At 36.9% G+C, this 24,741-nt stretch overlaps 2 protein-coding genes across 4 annotated transcripts in view; both read left to right on the top strand.

The window, feature by feature from the left end:
- Positions 1 to 1,885: 1,885 nt before the first annotated feature.
- zc2hc1a (zinc finger, C2HC-type containing 1A) lies at positions 1,886 to 17,865 on the top strand. 3 transcript variants are annotated; one of them, XM_040126586.1, is made up of 10 exons: positions 1,886 to 1,998; positions 2,704 to 2,777; positions 4,346 to 4,462; positions 7,919 to 7,945; positions 9,336 to 9,477; positions 12,346 to 12,488; positions 14,655 to 14,757; positions 14,972 to 15,041; positions 15,914 to 16,018; positions 16,836 to 17,865. In XM_040126586.1, exons 1-10 carry the CDS (start codon positions 1,980 to 1,982, stop codon positions 16,969 to 16,971), a joined length of 936 nt encoding a protein of 311 aa, XP_039982520.1. In that variant the 5' UTR covers positions 1,886 to 1,979; the 3' UTR covers positions 16,972 to 17,865. The 3 variants fall into 3 exon arrangements, with proteins under 3 accessions (XP_039982520.1, XP_039982521.1, XP_039982522.1); XM_040126587.1 differs by having other exon boundaries at positions 15,914 to 15,994; XM_040126588.1 differs by lacking the exon at positions 7,919 to 7,945.
- A 6,168-nt stretch (positions 17,866 to 24,033) lies between these two features.
- ctnnd2a (catenin (cadherin-associated protein), delta 2a) overlaps positions 24,034 to 24,741 on the top strand; it is a 235,849-nt gene continuing 235,141 nt past the window's right edge. Inside the window, exon 1 of the mRNA XM_040126585.1 lies at positions 24,034 to 24,070. The gene's annotated coding sequence lies outside the window, so the exon portion shown is untranslated. The remainder of the gene's footprint in view (positions 24,071 to 24,741) is intronic.

Raw genomic sequence — 24,741 nt, forward strand, 5'->3', positions numbered from 1 at the left:
CTATTGCATCTGCAATATCTCAATACCTTTTCAAGAGGAGCTTACAAAGTATTTTAATATGTTATTTCTAAAGCATCCTATTAAATCTATAGGCTAAGGTTTGGACAGGATTAGTTAAGTAATTTTTAAATGCCCTTATCTTTGCCCCGAGCTGTCTTTACTCATTTGAAAACCGTTAGAGTATGGTCTAAATGTCGTCCAACATCATCTGTTAGGGGCTAAGTGGAGGCGCTGCTCCTCATTAAATATACGCCTACACAGATATTAACTTTACACATGAAATTACGAAGTCAGTCATGCATACTATACAGCTACAATTATTATTATTATCATCAGTAGGGTACCTGTTTAGGTTAGAAGGCTTCCAAATATTCGCCAGGGTCAATCACATTAGCTGAGCACAACTTCGGTATTCCCCACTGCGCTCTAGAATGAGGATTTACCCACGTCAAGCCACGGCTAGAATACAACTACTTCCGGGTAAAATTTAAAAAATAAAAACAAAACCCTTATATGAAGCAGGGCTTGAAATCAACCTTTTGTTCCACCACCAGCCAAAATGTCAAGTAGGCCTAAGAAGTAATACCGAATTTCCATTATATAGAATGTTATTACTGTAATATATATTCTCGTAAAAAATAAAAGAAAATGGATAATATGATAAATCTATAACAGGATATTTTAGTATAACCAAACTCTTAAATAAATAAATGTATCTGTAGTAGGACAGGGTAGACATTAAACAATTCATATGTCTTATTATTATATTATATTATATTAGGTCTATATCAGAGTCAACCATGTGTAATTTTTTAACAAAAAGTCCAAAAGAAGTAGGATTGTCGTCCTTCGGGTTAAAGAAACACTGACACTCCAAATTGCAATAAAAGCTTAAAGGTCAGATGTCAGAATAAACCATGTTTGGAGTGTGTGTGTGTGTGTGTGTGTGTGTGTGTGCGCGCGTAGAAAGAGAGAGAGAGAACAGTGATTTTGTTGTGATGAATACAAAGATGCCACAGCCATTCAGTGCATTTACTGTGGTCTCATCTCATAGCGTCTGGCTATGAATTACTTCATTCAGTGGGCACATATGTTCAATATGCAAACTGGGAACTTCAGAGTGCCATCTCTAAACCCACCTGTAATTTGACTGAACCAACTTTGTAATGTAAAAAAACATGTAAAAAGCTAATTATATCATTAGTACAACCATAAATTTATATCTTTAATAGGGTCATGATTTCCCTATAAATATCACCTAATAGCACTCAACTTTTTATTTATTAATGGAGCAAAACTAAAGTTGAAGAATTATTGTTGGCAACATCTGAAAGATTTCAGTGAAATTAAGGCACGATTATTTTTTCATTCCAACTGATATCTAAACCACTTCAAAAATTACGAGATGCTTTAATGCCATATTTGGGAAAAATATTGAGAACAGATTGCCAGGACATGTTGCCTCCCAGACCCCACCTGCTGTTGAAATGACACACTGCACACAAACTGTGCAGTAACAACCAATTAACTACTCTGATGTTAGGATATGAAGCGGAATTAGACAAGCCAGTTGCTATTGGTGCCCAAACATCAGTAATGTCAAGATAGTTCATTTTCAATCTTAGCCTATGAAAAACTGTCTGTTAGAAATGAAATATAATGTCCCATGCCGTAGAAGAGCCAGCATGAGTACGAATAAATTATTATTTGAAGCGTATCTACCTAATATATAAATTGAGGTAATTTATGCAAGATATGTAGGTGTTACAACACCAGCTGTAACTTAGAAAGATCCTAAACATTGTTCTTTTCTGCATTTAAAGTAATTAGTTGGCAAAAGTAATAGGTAATGCCAAGAATTCGAGATGTGTTCTATTTGTTTTAGCGAAGCCGGAAGTGTGTACGAGTGAACCCTCTTACTTCCTCTTGCTACTTTTGGCCGTTTGTAAAAGCAGTAGCATCATACAAGGGATAACGTAATGATGGAAGAATTCGAAGGTGAGAGAAAGTCCAGGTGTATTTTAGCTGTTTGGTGGTAAAGTCGAGCCCACAGCCCCTCAGTTTTCATCCTTCTAATTTTGATGACTTAGTATTGCTTTCGCTCGCCGGTTATGACAGCGACCTCTTTTTTGTTTGGGATTTTGCCCTTGTAATAATGCTAGGTAACGTTAGAGCCAAAGATGAAACTAGCTGCTGCCTGTCTCTATTTAGGTGTGATCCCTACATTAGCCACCGTAGCCATCCAGTGTTTGCATGCTTCTAACTAATGAACATTTAAATTAATTAAACCACTATATTGCAAGGAACCGTCGGGTGTTCATTTTCTGGAACAGTGCTTACCGTTACACTGACGGCACGATTATATGGGCCTTAACTACGTTTAAGAATCTGAAACCTAACCTACTGTCTGACTACCTCTGTCTGTTTTCAGCATTCGGAAATTATTGGTGGAATCTGTAAAATTAACAAATCAAGACAACAATATGACACTTTTGTTGGTTAATTGTGCCCAAAACACAATCTGAAGAGCGAAACTAAGCGTTTATCAGATACCAAATATCGATTATGTCATTAGAAATCCAATATTTTTCTATACATGATAATTTCATTAGTAAATCAAGGTTACCCAGTTGTGGTCCATTTCTGTTCTCTATGACGTTCAACCTTCCTCGCTACACAAAATGTACTCTGTTATTTTTGCAGACGGTGTAGCTCCCCCTGCTGAGGATCTGGCTCAATGCAACACCTGTAAAAGATGGTTCTTCCCTAAAGTCCTGGTAAAAATCATCTCCCAAGTCATTATGTCTACAGTACAGTTTTGTGAGAGCAAACTTATGAAATGAAAATGCAGGGGCTTTATTTCAACTAAAATTGGTCTTTGGTCTTATGGTCAATATGTTGTGCTAAAAAGATGAATTTGTTGTGTTGATCATGCAGTTAGACATGCTGAGGTTGCTGTGGTGACAATATTTTCCACAGTGATTATCAGCTGAAAAGACGTCAACTGTTTGGATAATAATGTGTTATGGGCTACAATCCAAATAGCCAGCAGGGCCCTGTGGAGAGTTCTTTATAGGGAAGATGGACGTTTTGTCAAAGCAGTATCTGTTAAAGCAAATGTGAGATGTTTTGGACTAAATTATCTACAATCTGCACTGCCTCTACACTTTATCTACAGTCTGCACTGCTCCTAGACTTAAATTTGACAGGGCAGGAGGGATCACTGAAAATGGAGATCTTGCATAAAGCTATAATGTCAGCATTTAGTCATAGGCAGCCTGTTGAACTTCATTTGCCAGGAACAAGTACGCTACTAACATCAGTTTGCAGACTGATGTTAGCAGCACTCAGCTGCAGCACATTAAACACTGTGTTAAACATACCTACAAACATCAGCTCAGCCCAGTAAGATGCTGGTGTGGTCTTCACACTTCAGTACCACTGTATTGAAGAGGACTGTCTGCCCATGACATGTAGAGCTACAAGGCAAGTTTGTTTATTTTGTCTCTTGTTCCCAGCTGCTGTCAATTATACACCAACATGCCCCTCCAGCCAGCTGAGACGAAGGAGCATTTCTGATATTTCCCAAAACATCTTTTTTCTTTGTGTTAATAATAATAAAAAACTGTTTCCAATGAATTAAAAAAACATGCTGACATTATTTTTGACTATGAAAAGAGGATTAAATGTGATCTCAGATTCTGGACAAATCGGTCACACAGCTCTTTCCACCACCATTGTCAAATACCAAATGAGGGAATATCTTTTGGAAGAATGGTGTTTTTGGGGCTTACTGAGACACTTCATGTTGGTTTTTCTTTTAATTTGTCACCCATCTTTAGATAAAGATAATTATGATGAATATTTTATCACCACCACTGTATTTGCATGTATCGTTACCACATTTACGTGACTAAAACATAATATATATTTGAGTTTTACCACATTAAAGGTACAATTATTTCAATAAGTTAGTGGAACATATTGTATCTTAGTAATGCAAATAAACAAATTTGTGCAATTATACAAGCACTCAGCCTAATTAGCTGACAATGGCTACATTAATGCATGGTGTATTAGTGCATTATTTTTGTGGGTATGGATCTGTGAAGGGATTTGTGCTTGTGCCGACATCAGGAGGTTTGAAGGTGTAAAAATAATGAATGTGGCATTCAGTAGATTACTGGTGTCATGAATGTTACACAAGCAACTATGCAAATTAGAATTATTTTGAAAGAAGTGGGGGAATTATTACCTAGCAGTTGTTTCCAAAACATGTAGAAATGGACGCAAGTTTTACGGTGTGTAGTTATTGCGCATTGTGCATCTTTTTCTCTCCCTACAGGAGAAACATGCTAAAATCTGCCAAAAGTCAGCAACCAAAAGGAGGAAGGTTTTTGACTCCAGTAGACAGAGAGCTGAGGGCACAGACATCCCCACGCTCAAACCTATTAAACCAAAGGTAAGGCTACACCTGATGATGTGGATAGAAATCCAACATAAAATGCCCAAGAGAGTTTAATTTGAATATTAATTGGAAGAAAAAAACTGCTCACAGTTCTATATCTCAAAAACTCTGTCAGAATACTTGTTGAATTTAAGCTGAATTTCACTTGTCACTGACTCATTATTAATACATTGTTGTCATTAAATTGTATAGAACATTATTTTGTTAAGGTAATGTTCATCTACTTTAACGATAAAAATTACTCATCTACAGTACACAGTATAAATGAGTACCAACCCTCTGAACATAAAGATTTTTTTCTTCTAAATGATCACCATACCAATTCATAGGAAGATGACAAAATTGAAATTTATTAGACGTACTTAATAACAACATAGAAAGATATGTCATCAATATCTGTTTGAAAAAAAAGTAAATTAGGCAACTTTGCATAAATCTAGGGTTACAAAGATGAGTACACCCATGATTAAATCCAACAAGTATTTAATATTCTTGTACTTAGTATGTCATCCCTTACTTTTAAGTACTGCACTGACCCTTCTTGGCATCATGTGTACAAGTTTGTGACATATTGTCCTATCTATGCTGTTCCACTCCTTGAGTGCCTTGATGTTGGATGAGGACTGCTGCTGAACTTGTCTCTTGTCAGGTGGGTGAGGTCAGGTGAAATTCTTGGCCACTGCAGCACTTTCACCTTGTTCTTCCTTAAGAATGCAGAAGTGGCCTTGAAAGAATGTTTAGGGTCATCATAATGTTGAAAAAGTGCCTGACCACCCATGGTGTGGAGAGAGGGTAGCATCTTCTATTTCAGGCTTTTGCAGTAAATCTACAAAATTTATGATGCCATCAATGAAGTACAATTCCCCCACACCTTCAGCACTCATGCATCCCCATATAAGGACTTTACCACCAGCATACTTCACTGTGGGGACCATTTATTCCTCTCCCTTGCAACGCCATACATTTTGGTGCGTCTCACTGTGTGAGATAAAACAGTCACTCCAGTTTGGCTTTCCACAGCGTTTGGCAGCTTTGAGGCACTTGCTTGCCAAGTATCCTGCACTTTTCTAAGCGAACTTCACTCCTCCCAAGGTGAAAGCTTACGGTGACGACCTGGATGTTTCCATCCTTTTTGAAGTTAATCCTTTTTGAATTTATGCATCACTTTTGCTACTTTGTTCTGACTCAGTAACAGTGATTTGCTAATCCTCTTGTACCCTTGTCCTTTTCTGTGCAATGAAATAATTCTCATTTTCAAGTCTCCAGACAATAGTCACCCACGTGGTGCCATCGTTTTCAGCATTAAGTCTGAGAGTGATTCAATTGGTTAAGTACCACTTTAATTGTCAACCAATTACACCTGTTTGAGTCGGATGGTTAAAAGACTCATCTGGTGATCCATTGCCCTTAACGAGCACCAAAAAAACATTTTATTAAGTGTTATTTTTAACTTTAACTTCCCGGAGCATGTACTCATATTTGCAACTTTCACCATTTTGAGAAGAAAATCATATTTTCCTGTTTAGTATTGACATATATCATTTGTAACTAATAAATGAGAGTTGCAGGAACATTGCATCATATAGGAACCCAAAATATGTCTTATTTGTAAAGAGAGTGACTGAATTTGTTAGGTTGAGGGAGGTTTGTTAAGAGAGGGTGTACTAATTTATGCTGCATACTGAATCTTTAACCTGAGGTCATTAAATAATTCATCATTCCAATGTAAATATTTAAGAGTGATTAATTGTGTGGACAGTGCTAGTTTTAATATAATATTCCATATCATAAGTCAAGAGACTGTAGATTTTAAGGCCACACAGCTCAAAACAGCAATATTCATAGCCATTCCATATTCATAGCCATGTTTACTCTGGCTCATGTGAACAATTGCTATAATTACATTTAACTTACAGTGGCTTCAGAAAGTATTCAGACCCCTTAATTTTTTGCACACTTTATTGTGTGGTAGATTTAATTGTACATTGATAAAATTGACATTTTTAACGATCAATCACGCTCAACATCCCATAATGATAAAGTTAAAATATGTTTTTAGATGTGTTCGCAATTTTGTTAAAAATCAAAATCTGAAATCTCTTTACAATAGTATTCAGACCCTTTGTTGTGGCACTCTGAACTGTGGTCAGGAGCATCCTGTTTGCTTTAATTATCCTTAAGAAGTGTCTAGAACTTGAGTCTATTAATTGAGTACTTTGTAGGCCCCAATTATGGCTTTTAGTCTTCTTGGGTAAATTTCTACAAGCTTTGCACGTGTTCTATGGGGTTTAAGCCTGGGCCACTCAAGGACGGTCACTTCAGTGTTATCTTGGCTGTATGCTTTGGTCATTGTCATGCTGAAAGGTGAAATGTCCTCCCAGTCTCAAATGGCATGCACTCTGGAGCAGGTTTCTGGATTTGACTGCATTCATCCTTCCCTCAATTCTAACCAGCCTCCCCATCCCTGCCGCTGAGAAGCACCACCATAGCATGATTCTGTGATCACCATGCTTCACTGTAGGGATGGTATTAGCCAAGTCATGAGCTGTGCCTGATGTTCACCAGACATAGTGTTTGGAGTTCTGCCATAAGTGTACATTTTTCTCTCATCAGACCAGAGAATATTTTTCCTCATGCTCTGAGTCCTTTAAATGCTGTTTGGCAAACTCCAAGCAGGCAGTCATATGCCTTTAACTCAAAGTGAATGTTGTCCAGCCACTCTACCGTAAAGGCCGGATGGATAGAGTTATGCTGAGATGGTCATCCTTTCGGCAGGTTCTCCCATTTCTGCAGGAGACTGGACTTCTGAAGCACTGTTAGTAGTGACTGTAATTGTACAGTTCTTGGTCACCTTCTTGACCAAGGCCCTTCTTTCCCAGCTACTCAGTTTGGCTCGATGGCCAACTCTGTGGACAGTCCTGGTGGTTCCAAACTCCTTCCATTTCACAATTATTTAGGCCACTGCGCCCCTGGGAACACTCAAAGCTTTAGAAATGGTTTTATACCCTTGCTCTGACCTATGCACAGCCATAGTTTTATTGCAGAGGTATACAGAGAGTTCCTTGGACTTCATGCCTTGTTATTTGCTTATATATGCAGTGTGAATTGTGGGACCTTATATACACAGGTGTGTGCCTTTTTTAAAACTATGTCCAGTCAGTTCAGTTTGCCACAGGTGGACTCCAATGACGATGGAGCCAAATCTCAAGGATAATTAAAGGAAACAGGATGCACCTGACCACAATTTAGTGCCAAAGCAATGAGTCTGAATATTTTTGTAAATAAGAGGTTTTAGTTTTTTATTTCTCATAAATGTGCAAAAAAAAATTATGTTTTTGAAAACATGTTTTCACATTTTTGTTTTTAACCTTTGCTGTCCCATTTGGGACATTTAGTATTTTGTGTTGGCAGATTATTTTCAAATGTAAACCACTTTCAATTGTATTTCAGTCACAAAGTTCATCTGCCACTGAGAAAGTAAGTTGGTTTGTCCTTTTTTCATTTGTCCTCTCTTTCTGTTTACATGATTTGTAGCAAGACAGTGAATCTGCTGAAGCTCAGGAGCCTTTTACTCACTATTTGTGGTATTATAGTGATGTCCTTACTTTGAAACATTGACTTGAATGGTCAGGAGGCGTATCACTGGAGGTATTAATTTAAAAAGAAAAATCACTTTCCTACCTAGATTTTTCAACTGACAACATTGAAATTTATCCACTTTAACTTTCATTTTCTTTTACCAGTACTGTCGTAATTCATTCAAAACATCTTTTTTAGCTGCGCTACTATAATTACTTTGAACCTTTCGTAGATTCAAATTACTGTTTGACAACTCGCCTTAAAACTACAGAGCTTAGTTTATGGCTCTACCTCCATAAAATTTGCCATGAAGTCTCAAGGTACTGAAGGTCTCTCTGAGTAACCAAGACTTGCTTATCTTTTTTGCCCAGTTTAAAGTTGGTTGCCCAAAAGTCGTTAAGATGTCAACTCAACAACAACAACAAAAAAATGTTTCTGTTGTCTTGACTTCATTTTACTGCTACATACTCACCTTGTCCTCCCACTGAAATAACAGTATTCTCGGGTTTTGTGGTGTGAACAGGACATACCTGTAGTTGTTATATGGTTGTCTTTTTATCACACCATTGACAATTTGGAAGTCCTTAACAAGGAGCAAAAAATAATAAAAATGTTGACTGAGTTGTCAGTATGTAAAATTATAGAGAAATGTATCATGTAGTTAAGATCTTAAGGAATTAGGAGTATACTGTAAATAGCGCACAGTTGGAGGGAATTATCAAAACCCTATAACCGTATAGGAGGAAGTATGAAGTCAGTGGGCGATCATGTTGCCACAGAAGCAGATCAGAGGATGCCCAATTAACTACTACTGTTAGAAATCATGAGCTTTAGAGTGAAGATTTCTGCCACTGTTGGAAGAAAGGGGACATTTTTACATTTCAAGGCTGAATAGAAAAAAAGTTGATTAGTTCTAAGAATAGGGAGCATGCTATTGATAGCTGAATTCAATAAAACCATGACTCCAATTATAGGAATTTCCATGCCTAAATAAGAGAGGAATGAGAATGTAATCATTAAAGTTTTGCCACAAAAACATTTCAGGTTACAGCTGGCTTTTGGGCTTCCAGGTGGCTCAGTAACATTTTCTTACTTTTGGATTGTTTAACAAAGAGAGTAACTAGAGACACTGTGAGAAAATAAGGTGACCTTATTTTCAAGAAGTCCAGTTGTCAGTCAGCTCATTAGTAATGATAACATATTCTGTTAAAGTCGTGATCAGAATGGCAGGTTGGTTGTGGTACAAACAGGCTGGCGTAAGCATCCCCTCTGCATTGCCTCCTGCCAGGCAGAGCCCCTTAAGAAGCAATCCAACTGGCGTAAGAAACATGAGGACTTCATCGCTACCATTCGGGCTGCCAAGGCCCTCACTCAGGTCATGAAGGAAGGGGGACCATTACCCCCACCTCCTCCTCCTACTTATGACCCAGGTAACACATAGCTCTTTGATAAGTGGAATTATTTAAGAAACTATAAAGAATTAAAGTAAAAATTATTGAATTATCGTTACTGATAAGAAACTCTTTATAACTGTGATGATAACTGTGATTACAACAAAACAGCTACTTAGCAGGTCTCATGATTCCTTTTTAGACTGTTCATATATCAGGAAGTAATGCTAAATTAAAGCTGCAAGCAGTGTTAGATGGGCTATTGCAATTTGAGTCTGTGGGGGGAGTGGTATACTCAGTTTTAATGCAGGTTGTATGACATGACTCTGAATTTGCATTGCTGTTGGATACAAAACTCAGTAAGTTAAACATAACTTACTTTGTCCAACAGTTGCATATTTGTATCATCCATTAAAGCAGGGAGGTACAAATATAGACCCTAGGAAGAGCTTGAGCCCTTGTCTTTTGAGCTTAGACTGGACAAGCTTGACAATATAGCATGGTCAAGGTCTTAAAGCTGTTCTGTTCTAATGTGACATGGATCTGGTCAACCTGCTAGGAGGAGAACATGAAAGTATAACATGTCATTTCATGTTGAAAGTAGGTGGCGCTAATGCTATGGCTGAATAATGGCATGTAGATGTCTTCTGGCCGAGACTCTCCGAATCAAACGTGAAGTTTAGGGCAGATTTTACAATGTATATTTGAGTTACAACAACTTTCTTTTTCATGGCGAAACATCAAAATTCGCCATGCTGCCATAGACACACCATTCAGTGAAAAGTCAAAAGCTTTGCAATTTAGCATCACAGAGGCCTTTAGATTGCATTGACCAAATTTGAAGTCGATCTGATCAATTCTTATTAAAGTACAGTGCCTGTGTATGGCAAAAACTGCACCAAAATTGCACAGTAAATTCAACTAAATTCAAACTCACAGTTTTCACAATAGAGCATCATCAACATTACACGTCTTCCTACGTTTAATATAGGTGAAATGTACCGTGAGGGCTACTCCGTCGAAATTTTGTTGGGGGCAAAATCAAGCTGTTTTGCCACACCCATTTGCAAGACCCATAAAACATGTATTTTTTATTTTCACGATGTCTGATGCATGTGCAAAGTTTTGTGAGTTTTCGAGCACCTTTCATCCCTCAAAAATTTGATTGATTTGTCATGATAATAATAATAATAATAATAATAATAATAATAATAATAATAATACTAACAGTAGTAGTAAACATAGCAAGTTGATGCTCGGGCACTGAAATCTTTTGACACAGTGTGGAGGAAGAATGTAATGTTACTGGCAACATAAATATGGGCTTGAAATGAGGAATTTTAAGTGAAATTGAATTTTTTTTTTGAGTTTACACTTGCAAAAGAAAACAAAAATCAGAGTCAGCTCTCTATTCACTAGATTTATGTTATTGTACCGGATTTATAGTAGCCACTGTCACAGGGATATTTTTCTCTTAACCGTAGGTTAAGTTCTATTTGTTTAAGTACTGTTGTTTAAGTACTAAGCACAGTTAAATAGTGGCTTGTTTCAAGGTTAAGTAACCACTGTTCCCACAATGTCAAGTTTACATACATGCTCAACTGTAACTGACCACGTGATCAAATGTTAGACTGACTTTATTAATAGTTGCATCATGTTGAGAATATCTCGCGGCAGTCAGCCAAACATCTAGCTAAGTAGTAGGATGTAATTAGTATGGCATTAAGCAATCTAGGCAAATCAATACGAAAGTAGTTCAATTTTTGAATGATTTAATTTGCTTGCTTAGGCTGAGCAAATTAAGTCACATTTGAAACATCTGTTCTGATGAAAAGTTGCAGTGTAGGCAGAGTGTGGGAAATATTTACTTCATATCCACTCAATTATGATCACATAATCACTTTTCATAATTACTATAATCCTTTATTTGTGTAGCTATAGATTTAATTTTTGTGGTTATAGATGTGCTTCAAGACATAATGGTGACTGAGATAGTGTATGGGGCAAAGGGTGGAATGTGCACAAGGCCCAACTCCCATGTCATGTGGTGTCAAATGATTGAAGAATGTGGACACCATTAGTTCTGAAAAACAATGTAAGTCATTGGAAAACAGAGAAACAATGGTGTACAGGAAAGATAACATGTAAACTGAGGGAGTGTTAGGGTTTAAGCTCCAAACTGGGAGGAGAAACAAATACAGCACAAAAGAGTGCGCTTCAGTTGTTCCCGGGACCAGCTCGGTTTATTGTATGCTGTTTCGAATACGTGCAATAAATCTACCAAATCAGACTGAGTTGACTGCGGGCGTTCATTGAAGGTTTATTGAACAGTGTGGAAGGAGATCTAAGCTCATCTGACCCATGTGAAGGTCCTTTCTCCCACAAGAGGTCAAGCTCATCTAATAGGCTAGGCTATGAAAATGCAGCTAAGGAAGCTTTCATTTCCAGCAGACATTGTGGATGCATCACAAGCTATCCAATTTTAATAGGCTGGCTTTATAATTTTTCTTTGCAAATGCACCACAAATAAAGAAACCATTAGAGTGAATGATGAATGAAAGGATGTCTTGCTGCCTTTTCATCTTTACTAGTCAATGTTAGATAGGTAGACCAATAAATTAATTCTCTGAACAGCTCAAAGGCTACCGGCAGCTACCGGCAACTTTTAAGGTGGAATGTTTTCTTGCATGTTACTCAGTGCATGAGTTGACGTTGTGAATCAATCAATACACCTTAAATGTCAATATGACAACTCTGACTATTTCTTTTGTTTTCATTGGCTCTGTTGCATGACATACACTTTAGTGATGATTGGATCTTCAAGTGTTTCCTCACTTAGAGAAAAAAAAGTGGCGAGATGTCGTTCTGCAGACCTACACCTATTCTCACCACTTGTTTTGTCTTCAGACTATGTTCAGTGCCCTTACTGTCAGCGGAGGTTTAACGAGAGTGCAGCTGATAGACACATCAAGTTCTGCCAGGAACAGGCTGCCCGTATGCCCAACAAGAGCAAGTTAGTAGATGCCAAGAAGCCTCCTGGTCGCACACAGGTACACACATGCAGAGACTGCACTGATGACTCTATGTGCACATGAACATACATTTTGTGTTTTGTTGGAAAATACAGACAGCTGACAAATTAAAGGAAAAAGGAAGTGTTTGTGAGGTGTTGGGTCACCACATGCCACCAGAACAACTTCAATGTGCCTTTGCATAGATTCTACAAGTCTCTGGAACTCTACTGGAAGCATGGAACACCATTCTTCTAAAAGATATTCCCTCATTATGGTGTTTTGATGATGGTGGTCGAGAGCGCTTTCTAACATGTTGGTTCAGCATCTCTCATTGGTGTCCAATTGGGTTGTGATCTGGTGGCTGCTAAGGCCATAGCATATAATTCACATCATTATCATACTCATCAAAGCATTCAGTGACCCCTCGTGCCCTATGGATGGGGGCATTGTCATCCTGTTTCTCCACTCATTTTTCAGGTCTTTCCTTCAATATGTCACCTGTCTGACTAGAAATACAACTGTATATAACATAAATTTCTCAGTGTAAATCTGGTTTATAATGTTATTATATGTAATGTGTCTCCAACCAACTGGACTTGTCATGATTATAGCAAACTTGCTTGATTTTTATTTTTTTTTTAAGGGTGGAAAGAGGACCATCTGAGACAAATAAGAAAGGAAGGAATGTATTAAGGGAGGAACACTTAAGAAAGGGAGGGACTGAAAAAATAAAATAGTAATCAAGGAAGGATGGAATCAAATATAAAACTATAGGAAGGAATGAAGGAACAAAGGAAGGACATAAGGAAGGAAAGAAGGAATTAAGAAAGGACAGAATGTAGGCATTAAACAAGAATAAAATCGGGAAAATCCGGAAGGAAAGAATCAAAGAAGGGACTGACGAAGGTAAGAATGGAGGAACGAATTAGGGAAAAAAGAAAGGATTAATTGGGGAAGAAAAGACTGAAGGAATTTAAGACTAAGGAAAGAAGAACAAAACAGGGAAAGAATTAAGACAAGAAGTAATTGGGTGATTAGGAAAGGAGTTAAGGAATTGAGGAATTAAAGAAGGAAGAAAATAAAACCAATGTATGTGATAAACCTCACTTCATTCTGTTTGGGCTTATTATCACTTTGATTTAAAGGCCATATACTAATACATGAATATTAGATTCTCTAGAAAGGGTGTCATACTTGTTGATTAATGGGCTTTTTGAGTACACTGAATTTGTGTTGATAAGATACATTATTGTGCTATTTTGGGGTTACTTTGTCATAGCTAAGGCTAAATATTTAAATTGCAGTGTCAAAAAATTGTCAAACACTGTTGTAGGATCATACCTTTTGTCATCATGACAAAAGGTATGATAGTGCCACTAAGGCCATCTGCTCAGCCCATGCACACAGTAACAAAAAGCACTGTGCTGACGTCATCTAAAGGCCTACAACATAAAACGTTCATACATGCACTGCAAAATTTAATACACAGTAATTACATATACACACAGGTAGGTTTAGCTAAATTATCTTATGATTGCAATGACTGGAGCATATGTCTGGATAGCTACCCAACAGCTCTTACCCAAATACTTCGCCAGGCAATTCTCAATTTTATCTTATTGCCAATTCTTTATAATTCAGAAGTGTTGTTTGTAAATCCATAACAATTCTTTATCACTTAGCAACCGCTATGGGGCATGACTGGTTTAATTTGGCAGCCAATAAAAACAGCAGGTTCTAAACCATTTTAGGTAGGACCTCTGCTTTTTCCATCATAATGAGTAAACCTTGGGCACTGATCATCACTTAGGTTTCCCAGTGAGCTATTTTGGAGTAAATCTTTTATATTTTATACGGATCTGTGCAGCTCAGTCAGTTTTTCAATTTTTATAGCTTTTCCTAGATTTTCTTGTTGTTATACCTTTTTGGAGAGCCAAACCATCACACATAGTTGCATATCTGAACATAGCACAATACATAACAGACATTTACACATGCACAACCATTAATCATACTCCATGTATGTTTACATCTTTTGTCAAGAAGGCTACCATATAGTGATACATGACCTTCAGTATGTATTCTGTTTCAGCGTCTCCAGGTAGAGTAACTATGTTAATGCTTTGCATCCCATGACTTCCATATCTAATGTTTTGTATTGTGTACTTATTTATTTAGTGTTTCCTCCCTCTCTCTCTTCAGTACAAGCCTCCTGCTCCTGTGAAGAAGGCCAACTTTCCTGCTGTGCCAACCATCCCTTCACCCTCTTCTCGTTTACCTCAGAGATCAAGCCTACAACCTACTGGTGAGATTATACAGCTGTGTTGATCATGCATCTCACAGGGTACTGTGTTCACACCTAACTCTTCTGTATATTTGCAAAAGATTTTCAAATTAAATGACTTGAAAAATCAAGTTTTTCTTAGACTAGGCTAAGAGTATTACATGGACTACAGTAACACATTTTGTCTTCTATTACTCTCACGATTTCTCTCATCCCTCTCTCTCTTTCGCTCTAGGAATGCCTTCTGGTAAGGTTGCAGGTTCAATGAGGAGTAATCCCTGCAGCCTCACAAGCTCTTCATCAGGGTCAGTGCGCACAAAAACTACATTTACAATACTGCAATCTAGCCCAGAAAGTTAAAGGCATTATTCAGTTGGTTAAAATACACTGATGTCTAGGGGGTACTTTTACATTTTTACCTTTTAAAATGCATACAGCATTGTCTCCTCTTGCATTTGTTGGTTCAGTTAAATTCTTGTACCTGTACTTACAACCTAGATTATTTTTGCTTTATTTCTCTAATTTCAAAGTACATTTGGGTTAAAATAAAAACCGTACAGTTGGGACTGAAAATTAAGTTAAGGGAGGCTGCCTGAAAAATAAATTGAATTAACAAAGATCTTGATTCAACTTTTTCACTTTTTATTTCTTTGCTATTGTATGCAAGACATTTTGTCTACATTGTGTCTAGACAGGATTATTTAATCACAATAACTCAACAGTGAAAGATGATTTAAACTTCATAATTACGCTGCAGGTTCCCTCTGTAGAGTAGATTATCTGTGTGAGTTTGAAGCATTTGAATATGCATGTTACTGAAGAAAGAATGAAATTCTTTAAATCATCATAGCTAAGTAATAAAAGTTCATATTAATTCTAACTTTAAATTAAAAAATGTATATTCATGTAGTAGCCTTATGTTATTTATTTTGTGTTTTCTGGTAACTACATAATCTTTTGTGGAAAGTGTGTTAATATAAAATATTATCAATACTGTGATTGACTGATGGCCTCATAAACATAACGAGTCAATAGCAATTCGATAATAGCAGGTCACTAGCAGCTCAAATGGATGTATTGAACTTCAGATCTGTACTACAAACCCAGCCCTACCAGTGGTTTGCATTTGACCCATCCTTCTCTCTTCTCTTTTGTTTTTCTCTAATCCCTCTGTTAGTATGGGTAGTAAAACACGAGCAGTGAGCTCCAGCTATGGCTCTGCGAGGAACACTCGTTCTGGAATAGGAGTCAACAAGAGGAAAGTAGATACCTATATATCTGGGTGAGCTAACTCACCAGGACTTTTGCTCCACAGAAAGTAATGCGAGAATTAATGTGGTGTGGTTTGGTGGTGTATTGCATACAGCTAGTGAGTCTATTCTGGTCCCGTTTGGGAACCTGTTCATATAAACACACTCTAGAAAGAATACATACTTTGGAGAATTTTAAAAAAATCACCTCTTACCAATGCTTTAATAATTACAATTAAAATTAAATTAAATTTGATTAGATTTTATTTTAATCTACTTTTTCAGTTTTCCATAGTTATGACTAATTCTTATGTACATAATCTGACAAAATGGTGCCTTAAACAAAGGATTTTTTTTAAAGTTTGCAGTTATATCTTGTAAATGGTAACGCAAGCCATACACCTCCCAGCTATGATTTCTAAAGTGATAGTAATGCCTTTGGTAAAAAAAAACAAAACTGCCCATTAAATAAAATTAAGATGAAATGTATGATAATACAGTCAATGCTTGCAGTTTCCGTATTAAAGCCTAAGCATTTTGAATATCACACTGATATGCCTAGCTATTGTTATCAAAGCACTAAAACATTTCTTTCATCCACTTAAAAGATTTTAAAGTTATATTTTCTTAGTATGTTGTTTCATCATCTACCTCATATTGACTCAAATGATACTCATAATACATTTTGTGGCTGTTTTAGATTATTTTAGATTATCCCTACAATATTTAAACTTTTAACAATCCGTTAACATTAACAACATCATCACCAGCTCTAAAATGTCATTAATTACAACTTTATATTCTTAGATTCTAACCTTGCTACTTGGTCGTCTTTGTTAAATTTCTCAGGACTGATGTTGATGGCGGGAAGGAAGTTGACAATTGTGGAATGAAGAGCAAGTTCTGTCATGCTTGTGGGACCAAGTACCCTGTTGAATCTGCCAAATTCTGCTGCGAGTGTGGGGTCAGGAGGATGTGTATCTGATAGCTGTCAGAAGAAGGATAAAGGTAGAGGAAAGTAGGGATACAGCGGTACTCAAGCTAGCATTCAAACTTGGATCTAGTTTCAAAGCGGTAAATTTAATTTTGGTCATGTGAAGTAATGTGGTCTGACTTGATATAATAACAAAATCCTAATTTTATTGTCCCTTTGACAATAATTAAGAGTACCCTGTAGAGCAGAGTCAGTATCTGCATTAGAGCGATTGGTGCATCCTTAGAAGAAAGTAGAGGAGAAATGAGTAAGAGTGTAGATATAAGCCAAGATGTGGGTTGTAAAATGTGAAAAAGGAGTTAAAGGTAAAGTGTTGGATAAATCATTAGATTCCTAATAGCTTCCTCACAAACCTAATAAGTTACTATTGAAGTGCAATATGATTAACTACTGAGGAAAAAATGTTTTTCTAAAGGAAAAGTTTTGGAATTTTGGGAAGATATTTTACCATGGTTTGACAGGGACCAGTACAAAAAATAACTACCTGTTAAAGGTCAGTGCTCCTGTTACTGCCACTTTACAGGTAAAGTTTGTTTCCTCCTGTCTTAATGTTACCATCATGGGCCTGATGTTTCTAGACAAATTTAGCATTCACACGATCCCTTTTATTCCCTCTTATTTTATACTATGAAATGAGTTATTTATCTTCTTGTTCCATTTAATTTTCACTGAATGAACAATGACTACATCTTTTGTTAATGTTTTACAAAATTAAAATGTGTTTTTATTTGAATTTGTATGAAGCTTAAATGCATCTGGATATGTTGCAGTTGTTTTTCTTTTCTTGAAAGTGTCTCTATTGAGTCCGTATTCTGTGGATTTACGTTTTTAGGATCAAAAGTACGGTAACACTACAACCATTTTAAATGCTCTACATGTGCAGTTGATCTCTATATCAGACACCGTTTATGACCCCATGCAGTACATTTACAGGTGGGACAATAAGTGTAAAAGGCTTCTACTTGAGGTGCATAGTTAATGTTCATAAACCGCCAAACTCTTATCAGTTATTTAACAGTGATTAAGTATGATAACCTTTAAGAAATAAGGCATTTGTTCCAAGTTCCAAGTAGCAAACTATATTTACTGTATGTTACATGACAGTAAATACTGATTTCAGGTCTTTTTCGACAGGTCTGTTTTCTTGTACTAATTCAATTTGTTAGCCTGGATACAGTTGCGCACTTAATGCCATATGTATCCACCATTAATACACTTCCATGAAGACAGCATTGACAGAGTTGTGAGAGTGTCTGTTGAAGACAGAGGAAGTGGAAAACAGTACAGTGCTGTAATACTGTAAATCATTTAGGGTAACAAGTATAAAGTAAAACATAAGCCCTTTGCATTGTTTTAGATATACTGTAAATATATTTGGAATACATATTCCATTGGTTATATACAATATTAGTTGCTCTATGTGCTCAAAACAAAACATTTGAAAGAAATTAGCGAAATGATCATGCATTATGTATGGTCCCTGACAGGAAGATAAAATAGCTGCTGCACTGAAAGTGGTAGCTGGAACTATTGACAAAGGCTGCATGCTTATATATTTTTTTACATTTCTGATACACAAACCAACAAAGGGAATTTTAAAAAATTATGTACAACAGCAAATATGGTTGTTGAGCATTTTGGCTCCCCAAGCTACAGTACATTCTTGGTAAGTTTCTTTTTTAATCAGGCAGTTACCATTTATCAAAGCAGAAACTGAATGTGACAAGAGAGCTTCTGTGATGTAACCTAGAACCAAGTCAGGCCTGTGAGCTGAACTCAACCATCTGTGGCAGAATGTGCTTTTAAAACATCAATCATAGTCAGTGATTAATCAGCACAATGTCATCTTAAGAACAGTACCAATGACTTGACACACAGCCTAAAACAAGTACCTAGACAAAAAAATAAATAAATAAAACAGAGGAGCTTTAGATAGCAGAGATAACAAAGATGTGCCAGGGCTAGTCATTCTAATCCAAAGTGAAAGCAAAACTGTACTTGAGCACCTTAATATTTCCTGGTCATGCTTGAGCAGTTATTGCTAAGTGCAAGTAAATGTCATAGCATATTCTTTACAATCTAATTGCTTTGAAAAATCCGTTGTAGCTGCACATGGTCAAGTTAAACTTAATCTTACAAAATGTTTTTCTTTTTGTACACCCTTGCAACCATCTAAGAGCTTCTTTGTGCTGTGCATCATATGGAGTCATTCCTGTGAATTCTGCATGGTAGTGGGTGATATAGGCAATACACAATTGGTTCTAAGCACAGTGTGATAGTCCAGTATGTTGCACAGCCTTGGGACTTTCTTTTCCATTTGGCTTAATAGCATGTTTCTGTGTAGCTTGGAAACTTGTCTGAAAGTCAGTAGTCATACAACACCCAAAGAGAGATATACTGGCATTCTTGACAGGATAACTTAAATGAAGTGGGAGCTTCCGCTTGCATAATCCAATGAAGGACTGTATAGTTCAGAAGAGTTGCAGGTTTTTTGCTTCACAATGTGCTTGATTTTGGTCTCAGGTGTCCATTAATAGAGTATTGAGCATCTCGTAGCATTCAGTCATGGTAGACAGGATTGCCTTGGCTTTGCAAAGTTTTTTAGTCTCTTTGCTTTTTTTCTGCTCGTTTCTCCTTTGTCTTGTTGCTGTCTTCAACTTCATGTTGGGTTCTTTAGTCTAGTCAATAAAAGTCAACGCAAAAACACAATGTGCTAATTAGTGTTGAGTCCTTTTAATGAGATGAGTTTAGTCCTATAACTGATATACATATCATCAACATCAGTTAGATATAATGCTAAATGATAATGTGCATTATAGTTATATGCTCTGTCACTCCAATATACAAATTATCAATGCATATTTATTCCCTTTCAATGTAAACTGAAACAAGGCACACTCTACAGTTTTTCTAAGACAAATCAAAACCTGACCTCTTACAGCACGGACAGTAATCACAGAATACCCCTGTAATGTAGGAGTTTGATGGTGTTTAATCAAAGTATAGTTCAATTATGTTTGATCAAGAGTAAGGAACCCCCTTTAAAGTTCATATCCAACCACGTTAAAGAGTGAACAAGTATTTTAAACCTGTGCTGGTCTGGTTAGGCCTGACACTCTAGAGAGTCCCTGGTTTGCTTTGCCGTATGACTCAGACTTCAACTATGAGCCTGAATCATGAAATTTGATTCTGTTCAAAATGAAATACAGGTGAACAGTACATAACTGATACAGGGGTAAACAGGGCATGGTTTTTGGCCAACTACTAATTAAATTCCAACTTTTTTTATTTGTACTGCATCTTACTGAGATAACAAATAAACAAATGCGGAAACATACACTTCTGAAGTCTGTTAAAATCAACAGATTTCTGATTTTATGGCATTCCAGTGTGACTCGGATAGACACTTCAATACCTTAGTTGGAAATGCAACCAGAGTAACCCAAAACATCCAAATTACTATGTTCATTTCTAGTCTGTGCCTCCAAACGTCTCTTTACAACTGAATTTTTCAGTGTAGTGCACGAAGAAGCATAATGTGAATACCTTTTGCACGTACATTTTCTGCTGTAGCTTATCTCCGCCTGGCACAAAGTTTGGTGAAAACAAATGGGCTTATGTTGGATACACTCACACAGTGACTGGATATATAAGCTATTGGTGAGTCACCCACTATGTGGCAGAAGGAAACATTAAAGCCTGCCAACATTCCAGTCTTCCTTAATTAGAGAACATGCCAAAATCTCACACAGAAACTGAAAGTATTAGTTTCTTAAGTTGTTGTCACCTTGTTGCTGGCCCTTTCAAAGTTTCATTAGAGAAGTACAAAAACAATTTATTAACAATGTATATCTACAGTTTAACTATTTTAACCAATTAATGTGGCTAGACTTACCGGTTTCTCAAGACAAGGGCAATGTATTGAGTTTAGGACAGACATGACCAGTCCATCTGTGTGGGAAAGCCTTAAATTCTTGATTTTGCAGGTTAGGATGTGCAAGGTGCTCACAACATTCTGTAGAATAGAGATATGTGAGTCCTCTGAAACATTTGAATAATACAGTGTACAATCTCAGTGACCACAAAAATCAAAACCCATGTTCAGTAGCACAGTCGACCACCTTTGGCCTGGTGCTATGTGTCATGATGGTAATACAACAGCTGACTGTGGAAAACAGTGCATTACGCAGGTGGCCAAAGGTTGATGGGTGAATGCTCCTTGCTAGGGATGCTGCTTTCAGCAAATCCAGCTTGTTGGAAATGCCCATCCCTATGGGCCCCTTAGAGTTTCTTTAATCTCTTCATGTGTAAAGAAGCTGTGGAATTAGAGATGTTGTTGCATATAGCTGTGTATGTACAGTAGATACCAAATGAAGAGCAGGAGCAGGGTCTCTGTTTTCATGGTAACTTAGTATATTTTTTTGACAATATTTCAGGCACTCAAACATTGCTAAATTATATATCAAAGAAATTACTAAATAAAAAGGAAGGACATACATCAAAAAAGGCCAAACTAATGAACATAAGCAAAATGTACAATCACCATTTTAGCTGACAACTTCAAAATAATTATTACTCACCGCAATGTCTGACGTGCAGTTACGTAGCTTGTGTTTCAGTTCTGGGCAGGATGAGTTGTGCAGCACGGCCAAGATGCTTCCTCTCTTGAAGGAATGTGAATATGACAGTGGTCAATATTAGTAATACAACTGAAGATATGAAAGAAGAACTAAATCAGGTGTTCATGTAGCAGTTAGTTTAAAGTCTTTAAAGTTATTTTGTAATGATGTCTGAGGAAACAGTTGGAAACATTTAATTGCTTTCACAGCATGTTCTAGGTTATTTTGAAGGTAGAAGGTCGCCTTTTTGGTTATATAAAAAATTGCGAAATACCATATTTACAATTTAAGCTTAAAACTCCTTGTTGCACCCAGTGGGAAGGGGTCCCCATACAGAAAACAAATGTTAAAAAAGTCAACACAGACAAAAAAAATGTGCAAAATTGACAATTTACCTAAAAAAGCCTGACTAGTCTTGATGTCCATAAAGTCTTTCATCAAGACCTTTCAAGTAGGTTTACACAAAAGCAAATAATTCAAAGCAAATTTAATTTTGTAATCTACATCATGTTCCACTGTTATATTATGAGCAACTGCCTGAACGTTTAAGTACAATATATAATGACCAATTTCCAAAAACCACTAGTTCAATTCCAGATGGTGACAGGATGTGTGAGCTTACAGCTGGTGGTTTTCCGAGGATGTAAAAAAGAAACTGACTGATTTTTCACTGATTTTTGATTTTTCACCCTGTAAGTGCATCTTTCTTTAACTTCATGAAAATGTGCAAAATAGCCTATTTCCTTGTTTTGGTTTAGTTTCCTTGTATGGCTGGCTGCACCTTAAGTAACGGGGCATTAAGATATTAAAGAAAAACAAGGAAGGGGGAAAGTTAAATCTAAATGTTTAGTGAATGCACAAATAATGGTTAACATTTAATACCTTATATTAGGTTGCAGCTGCTTTTGTACAAATCCACATCTCCAGTGTCTCAGCACTTTTTAAAGTGCTGCTCTGTTTTGTTTGTTTCCCTTTACAGTATTTCTGTCTCTTAATTAAAGGATTATGATTGTTACCTGGGTTCAACTTATCAGTGTAATTTATGAAGTCATTTTGTACAGTCAATCTGTTCTGTGCTTTAAAACACATACATGCTACATTTGATGAGATTGGTCCTTTGAACTATCATTGCTTAACTGTAATGCTTGCTTCTTACTGGATGACAATGAAAATCCATTGTCTTTGGGTGTAGTGTGGGAAAATAAATATTTAAGCAAATAGAATCAGTGTCTTACTGTGTTGTCGAGATCAGTTTGCACGATTACCATGTAATCGTTTCTAACTTCTTCAGGAGGCCTTTTGCTGTCACAGGATAGAGATAGAGGTAGAAGCAGAAGAGCAAGGAGATTGATGCAAAGAAGAGGCTGAGAGTTTATGGTCACAGTGTAGGGGATACAGAAAGAGAGGGAGACAAATGGGTCAGTCATCTAATCCAAAACATGTTTACATATAATACATCCAAACATTTTCCATTTAAAGAACCCAAATAGCTCTCCAAATAATCATTTGATTTAATACGGTTTTGTTATTGTGCCCTGCAAAGAAACAATCAAAGCAGTCTAAATATTTGAATCCATTGCTGAGAAAGTTCTCATTTCTTTTATAATGTTGGCCTGAATAACAACCAAAGGGAAATTAAAATATTTTTTAATTTTCACAAGGAGCTCAAATGTCCCCCAGTGTGACTTTGCACTTCATTTTAAAAACCACTACAAAAACTAACATAGCAGAGCAATACACCCCTGCTACTGTAATTACAATAAGTTAACTGCAACCTCCAAGAGGCAGAAAAAATATCTATAGGAATGTCATTAAGCCATATGTAAATCCAGTGATCGTTTTGAGGTACTGTACTGTACCTTAGTATTTTCATTCAAAGCTATGGTTAAATAATATGCAATTATTATTTTATAAAATGGGTTGCATGTTTATAGATTAAACTACCCTACAGTCTATCAAGTAATTGGAAATAGTTATATTTGACCAACCACAAGATTATAATGCTGCTTGCACTGAATGCCTCAGAAATTAAAATCTACACTCTAAAAGGGGGCCATTCTGTATAATTAAGACATTTTTTTTTTTTTTTTTTTTTACCCTTTTTATACTTATGTACATTTACCCAGGTAAAATATGGACTGCCGGACTTGTAATGTAGTATTTTTAGATTTTGGTATATGTACTTTTGCATGGATAAATGATTATCGGATTATACAGTATAACCTGTTACTGGATGTAAACATTGACTTAAGTGGATGTTACAGCAGCCCTACATGGGTCTATCAGTTCCTGTAAGTCGCAAGCCAATTCCCCTAAATCCTAAACCTATTTCAGTTTCCTTCTGAATGGCAGAAGGGAAGTTATTCATACGGAATTCCCCTGTTTGGAAAACCCTGTAAGCCAACATACAGTAAATTAGCCAGTCGCTCCGCGGAGAAGGCAGGGGAACGGATGCGCTTGCTGGCTCACCGGTAAGTTTCGAATGCGCTACAATACGCTGCTTTACATGGTACAGAATTTGCGTATGTGCTTTATCATCCCCGCACTGACCAGATTTTGGCTTCAGTTCGGCTCGAATTTGGTGGGTTTAACGTCAATTCAATTCAGTGCGTCACCACTTTACGCCACTTACTGAACTTACATGCAGTACGTCTTTTACTTACCATTGGTCATTCTTCATTCATATTCACCACGGGCTAGAGCTGGAAACGGACACTCACGCGTCTTCATTGCTGCTCAGATCCGTTTGTCTGGCTTCACACTTAAAACACACACAGTCGTCCTGACAATATTCCCGCAATTGTGATGGCTTTTGAGCGCAGGGATATACAGTCCTTTCCCACGTCCTGCGGAACATAGTTCTGCAACTGCAGCATGTGATTTTACTTCCGTCCTCACTAGCAGAGGTTTCACTTTACTCTCCACGTACATAACGTGCAAAACGTTAACCGACCAAGTAATAGTTGCTGTAATCATCATGATGGATGGAGACAAACTTTGTTATAGCCATTACGGGCTGTTTGCGGCTCATGTGTGGTGGAGGGCAGTTTCACATATATGGTAGATACACAGGTGCGTAACATGGCTGTAGGCTGATTGATTGTTGGAATCATTCATTCATTCACTCAAATACTGTATTTCA

The sequence above is a fragment of the Xiphias gladius genome, chromosome 5, assembly GCF_016859285.1.
Source record: "Xiphias gladius isolate SHS-SW01 ecotype Sanya breed wild chromosome 5, ASM1685928v1, whole genome shotgun sequence".
Taxonomy (NCBI): domain Eukaryota; kingdom Metazoa; phylum Chordata; class Actinopteri; order Istiophoriformes; family Xiphiidae; genus Xiphias; species Xiphias gladius.